The 18,489-nt window shown below is 40.1% G+C and overlaps 1 protein-coding gene across 1 annotated transcript in view; it reads right to left on the bottom strand.

Annotated features, from left to right (window-relative positions):
* Positions 1-13,370: 13,370 nt before the first annotated feature.
* LOC104948511 (protein Jade-2-like) overlaps positions 13,371-18,489 on the bottom strand; it is a gene marked incomplete at its 3' end in the record, with an annotated part of 98,377 nt that continues 93,258 nt past the window's right edge. The window contains exons 8-10 of the mRNA XM_010774715.1: positions 17,579-17,695; positions 14,587-15,078; positions 13,371-13,535 (exon numbers count right to left, since the gene is read on the bottom strand). Of these exons, the coding sequence (XP_010773017.1) occupies positions 13,371-13,535; positions 14,587-15,078; positions 17,579-17,695 (774 nt within the window). The remainder of the gene's footprint in view (positions 13,536-14,586; positions 15,079-17,578; positions 17,696-18,489) is intronic.

Below are 18,489 nucleotides of genomic sequence, written 5' to 3'. Positions count from 1 at the left end.
CTTCCCAATTACTACGCTTTGTGTATTACATGGCCTATGTGCATGCTTGTTTATGATTGCTGCTAAGGTTGCATGTAAGCTTATTAGTGTTTGCAAATGTGTGCATCTTTTATGCATATATACGTTTGCATGCAAAAGTATGTTTTCATGCACGATTACTATAAGACATGATATCTGTTCTGAACACGCGTGTGCACTTCTATGCATTTATTTCTACTTGTGGGAGCGCACATTTGCTCAGTGTCGATGATGCATTTTCACACACACACACACACACACACACACACACACACACACACACACACACACACACACACACACACACCAAAACTATACAGCCGAAGCAGCTATAAATATTTATCTTTCTCCTGCCTCATATTTATTTCATCCAACAGAGCTCACATCAGAGGGGCAGTGGGATGGTGAGGATATCCAGGGACAGAAAGCAGGAGGTGACAGAGAGAAATTGATAAAGATGGAGGAGGAAGTCAAAGAGACAGGAAAATGAAATGGATATAAAGATAAAGGTGAACAAAGACAAAAGAAACAAAGATAAATAGCAAACGCGTGCAGGGGAGAGAATGAAAAGAGGTAAACATTAAAAGTTATTAGTGGATGAATAAAAACTAAAAAAAACTGGTAGAAATAGAAGAACTTTTCTTTCTTTTTTAAAATACTGACAAAATAGAAGTACATTGGTTGAAGCTGTACCTTATACTCAGAAACTATTCATTATTTAGCTGTTGAATATTGAGTAAGGATCAGAAATAAAACAACAATTGGAAACAATGTAAGATTTCAATTTTCTTGAGGAATCCTGAAAAGCTTCGCTGTATCGGACATGAGTATAGTTGCAATAGGTAGTCATTACGAGAAAAACAATAGTCATAATTCAGCTGGAGCCAAAAGGAGCATCTCTCCGAGCTGTGAATCTGTCGGCGGTGTTACACAGTCCAGCTTTAAACAGCCGTGGATCTCAACAGGCAGTTTCTATCAGGGAGTGTAGCTCGGGGCTACCTGACTGTGTAAAGCCTGTTCTGCCTTCAGCTCATATGGAGTGATGCAGCCAGGTTCCCAAGCAGATCAGAGCAGGGTCGATGAGGAGCATTTTCACATTTACAGTGGATTTAAATACTGATCTTAAGATTTTACTTCATTTTTGTAACCTTTGAAACTCCATGGTTTGATTCCAGCTTGTATTTGTTAGCTTTTCTGCCATAGCTATCAACATTTTACTAAAATAAAGTCTTATTTTTGCTTTCATTCATCATTTTTCCCTTTTAAACATGGCTTCTTTTTGCTATTTCTTTTTAGGGTGTCTTCCTCATTAATTTGGTCTATGTTTATGGCTTACATTTTAAATATGATTATTATTGAATTGCTTTTTGTTTTACTTTGTCTGGCACGTGTTCAGCCTTTTTACTTGAATGTCCTTTTGCCCATGAACCACTTTGCAACAAATCCATATCATAATATTTGAGTATCCGTTGAAAAACATATGACTTATAAGTGTATTGTTATGCGAGTGTAAGATACAGAATCTGGCCCTACAGTATATAAATATGCATTTTAACACAATTTGTGTTGGATTTGCTGAGCTGCAACTGGTCTGCTCTGAATGATCTCAGACATAGAAAGTGTTGTGTGTTTGATCATTCCTCAAAAAAAACTATACGTCCAAACAATCCCATCAATCAAAATGTTTTTGATGTCTGGGAAATCTCTCTGGAGAATCCATCAGCATGCACGAACACGGGCCAAAGACCCTGCAGCAGAGAGCTCGTAAACTACAGCGAGACGCAGACCGCTTCCCCTCAGGAGGCTCAATCCTCCACCGGTCACACTGGGAGCCAGCCAACCATGATTTCCAGGTCCTTCCTGAATCTGCAAATAAAACCTGGTCGGCTGGTAAAACACTTATAGTGTGGAATGTGGAGATACTGTATAACAGTAATCGCTTCTGATGGACAAAGAAGGCCCTTGTCTTGGATCTCTTTGAGTACCCTGAAGCATCTTGGAAATACACTAAGTGGTGGAAGAAGAAGAAGAAGAAGAAGAAGAAGAAGAAGACGACGACGACGACGACGACGAAGAAGAAGAAGAAGAAGAAGAAGAAGAAGAAGAAGAAGAAGAAGAAGAAGAAGAAGAAGAAGAAGAAGAAGAAGAAGAAGAAGAAGAAGAAGAAGAAGAAGAAAGGATTGTGTGTAGTGGGCCAGTATTACAGTATTAGGTTTGGAGCAGAGCTGTGTGTGGGGAGCCAGTTTGACGTTGATCCAACAGGGTGGGTCTGTCTGCTGCATGACACGGCCCGTCTGGCCCGCAGCTAACCCCCCCCCCCCTTCCCCCTGAAGTTCTGTGTGCATAAGAGTCTAGGTGTAAGAGTGTGTGCATGCAAGCAATGTTGGTATTCATGTAGGTGATGAATGATTTTGAATGTTTGTGCATGAGTCTGTGTCTACATGTTAGTGGTGGTAAAGCATGTAAGTTGACATCACTGTGTAAAATGATATTTATATTGACAAATGTACTAGTATTTATATTTTATACATATTATTTGATCCGTTTTATACGTTAGTGGGATAGGCATTTTGAAATACTCGATGGAAATTAGATTTGAGGTATAATCTGGCATAAAGCATCTCTTCTCTTTTTGAGATTAATGTGTTTTTATGCATGGTCCTTGTTCAATAACGATATATAATACAAATAGCATATTTTAAATCACTTCCTAAAACTAATTTCTTTATTAAAGCCTTTCATTAATAATGCCAGTACTCGATGTTACTCTACATCCTTGTTGTATTAGATTTTACTTTCTTTTTTAAATTTGTTATATTGCTATTGTTGTATATTTCCCGGGTTGGAATGGGGATTGTTTGACCTGATATTCTGTTGCCGCCTGGACGGCTTGTTTGTTTTATCCATGGAAAGTACTTTGTAACTATGTTTTTGAAAAGTGCTGTATAAATAAAGTGATTATTATTATTATTACTATAAACTGTATGAGTTTGTGAGAGACAGAGAAAGAGAGAAGGAGAGCGACTCGGTGTCTCTGTTTCCATGTCCCTGTCCTCTCCCTGACCCTACCTAATGTTGCGTAACACGAGAGAAGGTTTCATGCCAGATGAGCCGCTGGAGAAGGGTGCTGGGAGGGTGTCAAGAGGGTGCGGGAGCTTACGTCTCAAACAATCAGATGAATATAATGATAAGAAATGAACTGGGAAAAGTGAGTCACCTCCTCAGCTGCCTCTCGCTCTCTCTCTCTCTCTCTTTTTGTTGTCTGTTCTCTTTTCTTAATTTGAACTCAATGCTCTGGCTATGAAAAGAGAAATTACTCTGGGGAGAAGCTGAAGGCAGGAGGATTTGTTTTAAATGGAATGAATATACCGCACTCACAGACATGCAAACACTCTCATCTGAGATATTACAACAATCCACACCCTCACATTCAGTTTACAAGACACGCCATTTAACCAGAGGAAATAGTGTAATGTCTCTGGAAGAATTTAGTTAAGTGGGAAAACAGTGTGTCTGTGTGACACTGGTGGGTGTGGAGTTTAAAGGGCAAATACATTTGGCAGGGAGAGTGTGATACAATTATGGCCTTGAAGAGCCATTTGGGAAGTGTATGATCTTGCATCATTTGAGCAAGACCAATATTAGGCCAACAAATAAGAATGTCTATACCTTCAATTTGTACCATTTGTTTTAATGTGAATCCCCCACTAAAAGAAAGTTTAACACTACATGACATGTTACTTGGTAGACGCTTTTATCCAACGCGACTCAATACTGTGGGCAATCCCCACAGGAGCAATTTAGGGTGAAGTGTCTTGCCCAGGGACACAACGACATGTTGACTGCAGTGGGATTTGAACCTGTGACCCCCTGATCCAAACACCAACGCACTAGTCCACTGCGCCACACTAAGGCACTGGAGTTCTCCTTTAATATGATGGTGGAATAAGTACATTTGATTTAAAGACCAGACAACAGTTCCACATTTTTATTTTTAAAGGTATGAATTTCAGTGAAAAATGTGTGTATGGATTATACGATTAAGGAAGCACTGTTGAGCCTTTATGAAACTGTTAGTAATTGGCCTTTTTGAGTCACTTATATACAGTATATAGTTATCATTGTAGCAGCACAAACTCAGGTTGGTTTAGCTTTATTATTTTTGATTAAAAGTCTGTATCCTTATGAATGTACTAAAACATTGTACTTGTGTTCCAAATCCATGTAATTCAAAATGATTTGGTTTCTTAATATTTAATGCAGATCCATGATATCCACAGAATAAAGATATTCAGTTGTACTAGTAAAAACTGATTTCTACATGTTAAAAGCAACAATTTGGAAACAACATGAAAAAAGGACGAGCTGCAGAGAATTGATGAAAATCCCAGATCACCAGTCGTAAAATGAGAAGGGGGAGAGTCTTACAAAAACTGAAAATGAATAAACAGTGTATTATACTTGGATGATTATGAAAGAGATGCACTTAATAAAGAAAAGTCAGGAGAAGAGTCCAAGGTTTTTTAATGGTTTCTTCTGTGAAGTTGGATGCTTTCTTTTGTGGGATATGTGGATCTTGGCATTTATGGATCGTGGATTTAAGTCAATGCAGGCCACAAAAACTGTTGAATCCATTGATGTTGGCAGCCTGAGATGATAAAGATACAAGCGAGCCTCGTCTGTCAAATAGCATTTATTTGTCTTTAGTTTCTTCAGATGTAGAAACTTCTTCTCTTTAACATTTTCCTACCTACAATTTCACTGCACTGTGAACGCAAACCAGTATACATAAATATTTCCCCCTCATCCCTTTATTTAGCCTTAAAACTTCCTCTCTGCTCTTTTCAAACAGAATGCAGTATCGAGCAGAGTCTGTGGAAAGAAAACAAACAGTGAAACTGTAGCCTGTAGCCAAGGAAAACCAGCTGATGAGCTCCCCCCCCTCCCCTCGGCACATACTGTACCGACAGAGTTTACCTGAATGATATCAGTACTTCTCCCCCCTACCAGAGGTGGGAGAAGTACTCACATGTTGTACTTTAGTAAAAGTAGAACTACCAGTGTAGGAAAACAAGTTACAAGTAAAAGTCCTGCAATCAAAATGTTACTCAAGTAAAAAGTTCCAAAAGTAAAAGTAGTCATTATGCAGATCGGCCCATTTTAGAATAACATATATAATATGTTTTGATTATAATTATTGATGCATTCATGTGTTTATGATAGCTGGTAAAGGTGCAGCTAGTTTTAATAACTTGGTATGCTGCGGGGTTGCTTGTGAATGTTACTCCAGGTGTAACTAAAGTCTTATTTAAGTGGTAATTATATTTCATAGCATTACTCCAAATCTGCAAATTAACTAAAAGGTATTTAATAAGTGTAGTGGAGTAAAAGTACACTTTTTATCTCTGAATTGTAGTGGGGTAGAAGTGGAAAACAGCAACAAAGTTGTACTTAAGTACAGTACTTGTAAATGTACTTGGTTACTTTACACCACTGCATCTGAAAGCTTGAGGTGCTGCCCTCTGTCTGGGTTTGGCTTTCTGCAATACGACTTCTCAAATATGTCATTGCCAAATTCCTACTTTCTCACTTTTAGGTCTATCCTTTTCCATTAAGAACCCTCCTTTCCAATAAAAAAAACATTTCTCTTCTATACTCCCTGCTCGTGACAGCTCAAAGTGGAAGAAAATTCATACAAAACATATGTTGGCTACTCATAATCAAAACTTTCCGTTGCACTCCCTCCCCTTAAGTGGACTGTTTCATAAGTGTACTGTTGTGTTCTGCTCTGAGAGCCTCCTGGGTGTGGGACTGTTGACCTGCCGGGCTAAATGTGCTGCCAAGTCTTCATCGTGAGAGAGAGGAGAGCTGAGGGCAAGGCACAGGACGGCACCATGCCATCACAAACTTTGCCAACCTTGGCCGGAGCACCCATGTACCGACAGGAGGGGAAAAGACTAACAGCAATTGTTCGACTTAAGTAGTTATAGATGTGAAAAAACACAGGAGGAAATGAGTAAGGAAAATAGATTCTTTCGCACCTGCTTTCCCTCCGTCAGCCCCAGCTCTCAACCCGTCTCCTGGCCCAGATTCAGCCCTGGCATTTCCCCCCCTTTTTCATCCACCTCCTCCCCAGACTTCAGCACCTCTCCTACAGTCCTTAGCCCTTTCCTCTAACTGTAACACCCTGTCCTGCTCTCTGTGCTTCAGCCTGAGCCTCCACCCTGCATTCCTGCTCCTCTGGCAGTGACCTTTATTCACCCGGCTGAACATTTCCACAGCTCAAACACCACCCTTTTGCATAGGCTTCAACCACTTCACAAAAACCAGCCAGTGAATGTAAATACGCTTTAACGGCAATGGTAGTCCTCTGAAAAGGATAAAGTAAGGATTAAAAAATTAGGGCTTCATAATTTTTTTTCTTGGAATTTCAGTCTTGAGAGGGAAATATTACATTTATATTGCTTGTTCTTTTGGTGTAAGTGAGTAGATTATGTATTTGCTTTAATAATTAAGTAATAGTTAACTAAACATTAAGGCTGGGTATGCTTTGGAATGAGCCAGTAGTGTTATTGCATCACCTGAGTTCACGTTTTAAGACCGAAAATTATCAGTTTTTAGAATAAGTTACATGAAGCAAACGGTTTTTGAGTCAGCTCAATTAAGGTACAAATCTAACACATAAAATAATACATTTCTACTTAACTCTACATGACCAACATACACATTTAGCGGTTTTTTTATATACCTTCTGGCACTCCACATTAAATATTTATATTGTTGACTTTGTATAAGGTCTTTTTACCTGCCCCAGGGTAAATTATGAGTCACGACGTGTGGGGTTGCAGTGGTTTGTTAAAAGGTGCAGACTTCCCCAGCTGTTGCAGGGATTTGCACTGACAACCTTGTAATGTAATGTAATGTTGTTAACACTAACAGCCTCTGGTTAAGTCCAGCATCATATCATACACACACCTCTGCCACACCTATGGGAAAACACAGACACCAACACACAAGTAAAAATAAGGAGCAACATTTAGCTGCTAACTTACACTATCCAATCAGCGTGCCACACATTGCTTCGACATGTTGCACACTGATTGGATGAGTGATGTGGGTTAAAGGGGAAGGATGGGGGGGTTCGGGGCGACACTCAGGAGTGGAGGAAAGAAATGGAGAAAGCTCACCAGTGCATTAGGGACAGCACGGTGCAATTCGTTCCATTGGCAGCACTTCAAAGAGGAAGAGGAGGGGGATAATCCACCCCAACATTAGCCCGCGGATTCTTCCAACACCACACACACACACACACACACACACACACACACACACACACACACACACACACACACACACACACACACACACACACACACACACACACACACAAAAGCATCATGCTGCAGGGTCTGGTCGCGGGGTCTGATTGGGTTGGGGTCTAGGGATGACTGTCTGGATGGATAGAGGGGATTTTTCAATTTGCCAGCAAATCAGAGATGATTGGAGAACTCTCTCGCGCACAGATACACACTTGCTTTAATGCACACACACAAACACAATGCTTAACACACATTACAAGTCCATCTCCACGGACAAGACCAAGCGCTTGAACCCAGAGAGGGAAAAAACATCTGCTCACAACACTGAATAGAGCTACAAATCTAGTAAAATGGATAACAAATATGGGTCAACTTTGAAGGAGAAGGTACTCTTTTTTAAATCTGTGTGAGAAACATAACCGTGAGAAAGAAAGAAGAGAAAATGAAGTGGGGGGTTGAAGTGGGAAGGAAAGAGAAGGCAACTGAAGAAGAGAGATAGAGCTTGCATGTATCGACAGCCACTAGCATCAGTAGCGGTGAGCTGTCAAAACTCGCCCGGCCAATACGGGACCAATTGATGATCAATCCTCCTCATGGGAGACCTGCCAGCGCCAAACACAATCAATTCTGCTCCCTGTGTCAGGCCGTCGAACCATGCTGAAGAGGAACTCTGCTCGATTCGAAACAGCCCGAGATTCAAGAACTTGTCGATGTTCAAACGGCCTCAGGACAGATCACATAAATCAAATGAAAATCAGATCACATAGTAATCATGTCGTCACCCACATTTTGTTCTGCTATTGTAGCATCCCTTATGGACTAATGAGATGACTTGTGAAATGCACGATCATTTTAAGTTCAGACAACATCCAGGGTTGTACAGTATAATAGCAGAGAGCACAATGCAAATACAAGGTGGAGAAGAGGATACCATTTTATCACAAATATTCACCAAGGGAGTGTCCCAATGCCAACTGGGGAGTAGTCAAGTGTCTTAATGAGTGACATATTTCTGGTCACTGCCAACTGTGTCCAAGTGCTTATTAAGATATTAAGTGTTTGGTAGTTTAAGGGTTTAACATGATTAAGAAGTTTTGATATAACTCTTGCTTAAGCTCAAATGCTTTGTTGGATTCTGGCTGCAACATACAGTATATCTCAAACACATTGAAAAAATTAATATCTGGTAGTTAATGTGTGTTGATATTGTTAAACATGCAATTATTTCCAAAACATATTGTAGACATACGTATCTGAAGGTCAGTCATGAATTTCAAAATTACCTACAACTGCTTTTTCAGTTATAGTAAGTCATAACATGTGCTTTTGACTGCATACTGCCAACAACTGGACTAGTCTTATTCAGTAGAATAGTTTTTCGATATCTCCAAATACAACTTGTAATAGTATAAGAAAAGTATTCATCAAGTCTTGCTTAAATATACTGTATGTTGGCATTTGTCAGATGTGGGACACACTTACAGTAGTTACTTCCTGGAGGCTCTCTAATGCAGAGTTAAATGCTTAAGACTTTAAATATAGATATTAGGATACAATGCTACTTACTTTAGTATGAATTTTACTACTCAAATGTTTAAAAAGCTTTTAGTGTCCCCTACAAACGTGTGTTGTTAATTAGTCCTGTTGTGTTGTGTAAACATAGACTTTCTACTCAATTAAACATGTATAGTACTGCCAGGTTTTCCACATGGACGAAAAAATAAACAGGGGATAAGATCAATGCAAAGACGGCTGTTTTTGTGGTGCTTTCCATACTGGAAGATCAATGTTGAATAAGGTATTATTTTCGACCGACAGTCTTCAATTGTTTTACCTTTTATTGATGGGATGAGTTAACCTTAGAGACTTTGAGTGGTATGGTTCACTTCTACTACACACATATCGATAAAGAAGAGGTCAAGAGGGAGAGGTGTTATGGAGTGTACGGATGCACTGAATGGTCAGGAAGTTAGCAAGGCCTGCAACGATCAATAAACCAGACCACTGGAGACCATTGTGGTAAGGCTTCAGTTACACAAGTCTATAGGAAACAAATGCCTCCATAGAGTATTGTTTCCATCGCAGGGATAACTATATATCCATCACAATCTTCACATCTTTACGTGCAACTACAGTAGAGGATTGATGGCACACTGACATTTTAATCCAAATTATGAATTGGATCAGCCACTTGTAAATTGTTAGAACCCACATTTTCTGCTTACATGGGAAATGATTTCAAGTTAAGAGGTGCAAAAATGTTATCTAAAAAGCCAAATTAACCCAGCAGCCGTGGCATGCTAATCAATTGGTCTAATCAGAACTTATTTATTTCACTCAGATGGTATTACCTGCTGAGGCTGAACAAGAAAACCATTTCTGTGTTTGTTAATTATTCCTTTAGTTTGTCACAGAGTGGTGGGTTGTTTGGTTGACATGCAGTCACCTTTGCCAAAGGGTTGGAAGAGCCAAATTACTGTTGGAACCTACTAAGGAGTTCCAACCACACCATATCAAATCACATGCAAATAAATGAGGGAAAACAGTATAGGACAAGAGATCATTTGGTTTTCGTTACAGTCTGCCGAAAGAAAGTCGATTTAAGCTGGTTGTTAGGAGGATTTGTGGAGGAAACGTTTTCATAACAGATTCTCTTTGGTAGATTAAGTGTCATAAAGTAAGCAAATATCATGGCATGTTTTTTAGATTGCGGTTCAGATATAAAACATTTGTCCAAACATCAGAAGCAACATAGCAATCTAGCTGCCTGTCCTTGGCAGGCCAGGGTAAACTGTATCCCCCTTACACCAGGGTTGCGGTAAATATTTGGCTGTAGGCAGCGCGCGGTCATTCAGATTCTGTAGGGTAGATTGCAGGGTCAGAGAGAGGTTTTGAGGGCACCAGTGCAGAGAATGCCAATGAACTATCAGAGCAAACATGAGCCTGCAGTGAGGTTATGAGAATGGGCACAACCAATCCGAGAAACCAAGCAAGGAAATGTACATAGTGGTTAGCATTCAGCTGCCAAGTGTGAGCTACGATCCTGAATGAAGTGGGGGAATACTTCTGACCGACCTCAAAAATGGAAGACTAAAGTTCTGGTTTATACTGAACTGTAGTAAGCATTTATTTTGTCATTATTATAACTGGTGAATAAGCAGCTCCGGAAAGCAGACTAGAAGTTTCATGGAAGATTATCTTACATTTTTACTTTTATTGTTCATCAGTTTTGATAATAAGGGAGAAATAAAAGTAAATCCCTAGAGGCCCTAGGTTCTGCTGGGAATAAACTAAGGTGGGTAACTAACTATGCAGTACGGCTAACTACTTACCCTAAAAACCTTTAATAATGTTATCAGTCAAAGCTACAATTGCTAGTATAAATACTGAAACACTCCAAGAATCCTTTCAACCAAGACAGCCCAAAAATATCAAGAACATACCTGTCAAATATTGTTTGGGACGATCCAAGCCTGAAAGACCTTTTCCTTAAGCTTCACTTCAATCAGCTGATTCTTCTGTTGACCTCTGACCACAAGTCAAAGCAGCTTCATAAGAAAGCTTAAATCAAAAATGTTGCGTTTGATACATTTAAGAAAAAAAACTAAAACTGGTATTTGAGTAAGGGATAATGTGCTGCGACGTGGTCATTATGGGGAATTCTATAACACATAGGTTTGAGCAAGCTCTCTGATTGGTCAATAGGCGTGTTTGATTCCACGATCAAACAACGATCAAATAGAACGTGCCTAATCACAAAGTATCCAGTGGCCTACACACGCCACTAGCCTACCGAAACTACTTCCATGAGCCTACATCGTGTGGTTTCCATAGCGACGTTTAGCGACACACAGCCGTTACACTGTTATACATTGTCTCTCATTGGAAATCGGTAGCTGCATACAGCGGCTGGCGGAGGCAGGGTTGGAGGCCAGAGAAATCATGTCCGTTAGCGGACATAAAAACGAGTCATCGCTTCGCAGCTACTGGGCTCCATCTCTAGACAACAGAAAGATGTGGAGCAACGCGCTTTTTGCCGGTCCGGGACACGCCATGAAGCGGCCACCGGAGGAAAGCTCTTCCTATAACTTAGTCCTACCCGTGAACACCACAGCACCACCTGCAAAAAAGTCTGGCATGGAGTTTATGGAGAGCTGTTTCAAGAATTGCACTTTTAATGGCAGCATGAACATCCACCTTCATTCTGAACCCAAAATGTTTCAGCACCATGGACAGCCTGATTTGATTTGTTCCGCTAATCCCACACAGTGATTACTCAGATATTTAAATAGCCTAATTCAAGCATTATTTTCAATAAATTGGTTAATAATATATTATTTACTATAATTATATCAATAACTGTAAGCGGGGTAGCAGGAGTGTTTGATCGGCTATCGTTACAATGGGAACTACTTTCTAGGAACTACTTTCTGACGGAGATTAACTCAAGCAGAAAGCGTAGATTTGGGAGCAAATTAGCCCACATTATGAAATTATTTTTACGATATTGTTGATTACAATGATAGTTTGTGTAATAGAATCGCAATCATACACTTGAGGCCGTTCTTCAACGTCATTATTGGTACGACAGTACTGCGGCAGGACCGAGGCGCTTGCACCAAGGTCCGTACGCCTGTACTGGGGTGTATGATTGCTTAAATCAAAAATGTTGCATTTGATACATTTAAGAAAAAAACCTAAAACTGGTGTTTGAGTAAGGGATAATGTGCTACGACACGATCATTATGGGGAAAAGAACACCGACAGGCTGATCAGGAGGGATCTAGATCGGCATGAAGTACAGGCGTACGGACCAGTACAGGCGTACGGACCAGTACAGGCGTACGGACCAACGGACCAGTACAGGCGTACGGACCAGTACAGGCGTACGGACCAACGGACCAGTACAGGCGTACGGACCAGTACAGTACTGCCGCAGTACTGTCGTACCAAGAATGACGTTCAAGAACAGCCTCTAGTGTATGATTGCTTAATTATTTACCGGTCGATACCAAAAGCCCAAGTATCAGTATCTTGACAGAAAAAGTCCAATCAGAGCATCCCTAGTAATGTACCTTGATTAAACAAACAAAATCACACCATTCCTAGAAAGGACTAAATTATAAACCCCCTATTACCACTAGTACTCAGAAATACACCACGCTTTAACATGGCTGATAGTCCGTGACTACAGAAGCAGCTCCACTTGGGTTTAGATCCGGCAGGCAGTTCCTCTGTGTGGAAATCCCTCAGCAGAACTATGGAGTCCCTTGGCAGTATCTTCTCCCTCAAGCTACAAATAAAAGCCTTCCTCTACAAACATGAGCATATTTTTCTCTGGGGAACTCATTGCAGTGGTGCTCAGCAAAGAGCTCATGAGAACATACTGTACCCTCGTTCAGAAAAAAGACAGAATTCCGTACTATAATAAGTTGATAACACTCCAACTCACACACTACTCTACTAGTGACTTTCCACATCCCAAGAGACAAACATACACTTCTGTGATCACCGTCACCTCAAACTGAATTTCAAGTCCTTCTGTCCTAAATCAAGGACCACACAAACCAAAGCACACCTAGAAAACAGGTCTAAAAGGTAATATGTGTTGTCTTTCACATAGTGAACAAACTGTCACAGTGAACACAGATCACAAGACAAATCTAATGAATTCTGTGCAGTGGGTGGATATTCACTTCACTGGGCTACCATGTATTCAATCATTCATTCGTTTCATTATGCCTTCATCCTTCAGGCTATTCATTCATTTAACATTAATATCAATGAAAGCACAAATCAACTCTTTATGATACTGTCAATAATACTTTAAATGAACATTCTGAAAAAACGAAATTAGCCCTTAAACTCAACACTGGCTGGTTTAAGCACTGATCAATCATATAATACCGGCATGTGCAAACACACACAGATAGAGACAATGGGCAAAATGAGCTCCTGTCTGAATAATGCATTGCAGAGAGCAACAAGTGTCAGTAGCTTCATACCAAACACACACAGATATTTTGGACTCACCCTTTCCAGGTCTTGTCGGAGGTGTGTGAAGAGTTTGAGGCGTCTGTAGAGGACGTCCTGCTCCTGTTGGGCCAGGTTGTCCACCTCGTCCCTCTTTAAGGTCATCAGAGGTCGGTTAAAGTTTGACTTCCTCTTCATCTTCCAGAACTGATATAAAAAGTCCACCTTGATGAAGAGACAAAATATAAATATTTATATATATAAAAAGCTGTTTGCTTACAGTGGTAGCTGTCCTTTAAAAGTGAAAAAAGCTTTTGACAAAACCCTGTTTGGAAATCAGAGGGCACTTAATTACTCCACGTTCTGAACAAAAGCCTCTGATTTATCAGACAGTTTACCTGTGAACAGGGAGCACTTTATTTAATGCACTCGAGCCTGCACTCTAAATGCAACTCATCAATACCACATATAATTAAATTCAATTATTTGTGGAAGCCACACTCTCAAATAATATATGATTTACTATGAATTCAAAACCCTGGGAAACGATCAGACTAATGTTGTGCAGGTAAATGTAGAGACCTTATCAAGTTGTATTTATTATCATTTTATAATATATAAAGCTCACATGGACAAAAAGTGCTCCATAGAACAGCCAATCACAGGAGGTCTCAGCTTCTTTTTCTTAATAGACAAAAAACATCTACATTACTTTTAAAGTTTTTGCACATTTGTTGCCTGTTTGCATGAACAAGCGTTGCTTTTCTGACCTGCCTCATCAGCGAGCTTTGTGAAGTTTCTTCATCATTATGCTTTATTTATGCCTGATGCCCTGTCTAGAGGAGGTATTTTGTGTACATGGAGGTTTATCTATTACAGTGAATTACAAATGTATAGCATCCTTTCTACTCATTTAATAAAACAAATCGTAGTTTTTGAGTTTAGAGATGTAACGATTGATAGACATATCAGTTGATTGATAAAAAACAATCGCAAAACATTCCAATAATCGGTTAATCGAAAAGTAATTTTTCATGCAAAATATGGCAAAAAGTGCTTTTTTCTTCAAATATGGAGATGCATATTTTTTCTGTGTTATATCATAAATATGTTTGTAATTTAGACTGACGACACAAAACGTCCCTTTGGACTTTGAGAAATTGTGTTTACATTTTTTTTGACAATTTTCTGACATTTTCTAGTAATCTAGAAAATAAATCTACAGATTAATCGTTCTAGCAGCCCTACAGTATTTCAGTTCCATGGCTTAACATACCTGGGGGACGGGCAGCCCCAGGTTTTCGGCCACCTCCCCAGGCTCCACCAGTTGGTAAAACTCATCCTCCAGCTCCTGCAGCTTCTGTTTCCTCTTGCTCACTTTCTCCCTCTCCAGCTGTTCCCGCTCAGCTCGCTCTGACGCAAACATCGGATACAAAACTGACCTCTGCTCCGGGTCGCTGCCGATGTTTGGTAGGTGCTGATGGTCCGGCCGGAGCTCAGAACTGATAACTGGGTTGGTCCAGTCAGGTCTGGCTGCTGCGACTGCTCCGTTGATCAAGGAGGAACTGGTGCTGTGGGTTCCTAGGCTCACACTGGCCAGACTGGAGAAGCTGTTGGAGGTTGAACTGTTGCTGGCGGTGCAGCTGTGCTCAAGGCAGAAGGACTTGAAGCGAACCTCGTCGTTTTCTGCCAGGATCGTCCTCATCTCCAGGCCGTGGTCGAAGGCGCACGTCACATGGAAGGCCACGATACAGGAGGGCATGCAGCACTGGGAGAGGAATAAAGAGAGAAAGTATAATTAAGATCAGAGACAGAAAAATAAAGGAAGTATAAGACAGACAGTGGATGGGAGATGATAAAGAGGGAGATTGTAGGGAGCTAAATGAGAGCAGGGAAGTAGAAATCCCATTTGAGTAAGGTAATTATGTGGTTCAGTAAAGAGACAAGCAGATAGAAATGCTTGATAGTGAACAAACTCTTTATCTTAGAGCCGCTTCACAGCTTCTTCCTCAATTTCACAGACACTCTGTCACAACTGTTTGTTTTAAAGTGTCATTTTCGGTCCATTTCTTGTGTTATCAAGGTTCCAGTACAAGTGCATTAAAGCAGAAAGAGACAAGCCCAGTCAAAACAAACATGTTTCCTCCATTTCTGCTGACATTTGGGTAACTTGGGATGGGACGTGTGTGTGTGTGTGTGTGTGTGTGTGTGTGTGTGTGTGTGTGTGTGTGTGTGTGTGTGTGTGTGTGTGTGTGTGTGTGTGTGTGTGTGTTTTCTCAGTGCTATCCATTACAGGTCATACTAAGAGGCGGCCTCCCACTGAGTCCCTCCAGGTATGGTGTAATTTTGTGTGTGAGCCCTTGTGGCTGTGTGTTGCTGTCACGTTGTGCATATACAGTATGTGCACATTTGTCAATGTTTGTGTTGGTAAGTGTGTGTGCAGGTGGATGATGGAGTTCAGCATTCAGTGGAATGGTGACTGTATTTACTGTGTTGTTTATGAGCGTGGTGACAAAAAACCTGACTGATACTTCTGACTCAGTCTGGAAAACAACTTCTGTTTTCACAAACAACCTTTCCTTACTCCCTTTTCTGTACATACTAGTACACACTAGTTATGTCTTATCTTGTTAAGATAACCTTTAGTAGGAACTACTTCCTGATAAAGAAATGTTATTATGCAAACTAGACTGGTATTAGACCTTAATACATTTCCAAACGTTCCCAAAAAAGTGAAATTATATATACATTTATAAATTAAGACTATAACTTACTACCATACAGTAACCTCGCGTTTTAGCTACAGTATGTTTTTTTTACCCTATTTCAGGTATTTGAATCTAAATAGCTGCCATTTTCTTTGAAAACTGCAAAGAAGACACAGAAGATCACGAGATTAATTCTGATATACAGACAGTGGTCTAGAAGAAAAGAATGTTGATGGAGTTTTATTTGTAATACATAATGTGCCTTCAAAATGAAAGAAAATCGAGAGAAAGTCAACTCCGTTTACATATTTGTATCCCTTTCATTCTCCCAAAACCTTTAAGAATGCTTTAAGCTGATTGGCTTTTTCATACTTGTCCCTGCATTTAGCGTTAAATCAGTGCTGCTCATTAGCACTGTGTTTCTGCCTTGAGTGAGTGATAGCTGATCAGTGAGTGTGTTACAGCCACCTGCCTCTCGCCACAGGAACAGGGGAGAGACTCTCCCTACGGGTAACACTGGCTCAAGGACTTGCAAGGATCTTGCATCAATAGTGTGAGAGCACACATCCTCAGTGCTGCCCAAACAAGCATCTGGACACACGCATTCATATACATCCAGCACACATGCAAATACAGCTAGCGTAGGGACTTAGAAATCTGGTTCACCTTGAGGACACTTTTAAAGCTGAATGGTCTGTAAGCTAATAGCTGTAAAGTGGGTTAGTGTTAGTGTGTCAGCGGGGGTTTGTTTGCGTACTCAGCAGCATGTTAAAGAGGTGCCCGGTTCAAACGGATCCACACGCGCCCAGCGGGAGGCTAAGAACTACGATGATCTGAGTTGAGATACATTTTATGTGAGAGGGTGTGTGCGTAAGTGCGCTGAATTTATAATGCTAAACAATTTTGCAAGCACTTGTATGCTACACTGTACGTCAAGTACTTTGTGTGTGTTCCTGTAAGGCTTTTTTCAAAGTGCACATCTGTTCAGAATATATCAGTTATTTTAGGATGTAAAGGTCTCATATTGAAACTGATTCAAACTTTCACAACTTTCATTCAAGCTGGTTTTCATTCCAACACCACCTTCACATGATATACATTGAGCATTTACATGGCATTAAGAATGAAATTATGAGAAGATGAAGAAGAAGAACCATAATGAAGAGCAGGGATAATATAAACACAATATGGCTCTTGATATTAAACCACAGCCTTTCGAGCCACATTGAAACATGAAAGTAACATGTCCATAAACTAATAATTTGGATACGAGATTGAATTGTGCAAATGTTCAATATTTATTATTTTTCAAACTGTTTGTATGCTAATCCAACAATAACAAGCTGAAGGCTTAACCCAACGTTTTAACCTAGCTTAATCATGTTGTTAAAGTGGATGTCGAATGTAAGCAACACATTTTTTTAGTAAGAAAGGTTTTGAGCATGATTAAAACTTGATTAATTGATTTTTTCTTATTTTTTGTCTAATTTGAAGACACTTAGGTCCCATTATAACAACATGAATCACTGGTGATGCGTTTTAAGTGTTTATCTGCCGTACCTGTATGCAGGTCCCTGTGTGTTCTCGACACAGGCTGCAGGACAGAGCCCAGCGGCTGGCGGGGATATGGGACACCTTGGTAATGGGCTCCATCTTCTCCGGACAGCCTATACTCACCTACAGAGGACAGGTAAAAACACACATACAAAGCACCATGTGATAACCAATTAAACAATCAACATTGTGAGGAAATTAAGGCATTGGTTCAACCTTATCATAATAACATTCGATTTAGGATCATAGCATTTTTATATTAATATATTTTACTGCCGAAACGAATAGTGGCTTAATTAATGATTCTATCTACAGAACATTTCCCGAAAATAAAAGATTTAACAATAAATAATTGTACTAAATCATCAAGCAAAATCACAAACATAATTTGGTTTCAGCTTTTTAAATGTGAGGATTAGCTGCTTTTCTCCTTTATAGTGTAAAATTAATTAAAGGGGACCTATCATGCAAAATGCACTTTTGTACGTCTTTTATACCTGAATATGTGTCCCCGGTGTGTCAGGGAACTCACCAATTGTCAGAAAACACAAACCTCTCTCTTTTCCTCCATACCCAAATCTCTAAAAACGAGGCTGCAACGGATCTGATACAGACTGATACAGATTTGAAATTGTTCTGACGTCAGAAACGGGGAGCTCCGCCTATATGGGCAACTCTCCACCTATCAGGAGGAGACAGCCACAGCCATTGCCGCTCGAAAGCGCTGGAGACGCTGTAGTACATATGCCAGGCCTGTAAGTGGCGCTGTAGTCTGCCACAAAAGCAGAATCAGCCCTTGCAAAAACAGGGCTAAAAAAGGGCAAATAGAGCGAAATGAGGCATGGCTAAAATGCATGATCTGTTTGGTATTTTGAAAAAAAAACTTCACAGATATGTTTTATATACACTGAACAAAA

This window comes from Notothenia coriiceps, unplaced genomic scaffold (assembly GCF_000735185.1).
Source record: "Notothenia coriiceps isolate Sejong01 unplaced genomic scaffold, NC01 NC01_scaffold00014467, whole genome shotgun sequence".
Taxonomy (NCBI): Eukaryota; Metazoa; Chordata; class Actinopteri; order Perciformes; family Nototheniidae; genus Notothenia; species Notothenia coriiceps.
This window is presented reverse-complemented; position numbering and strand designations above follow the sequence as displayed.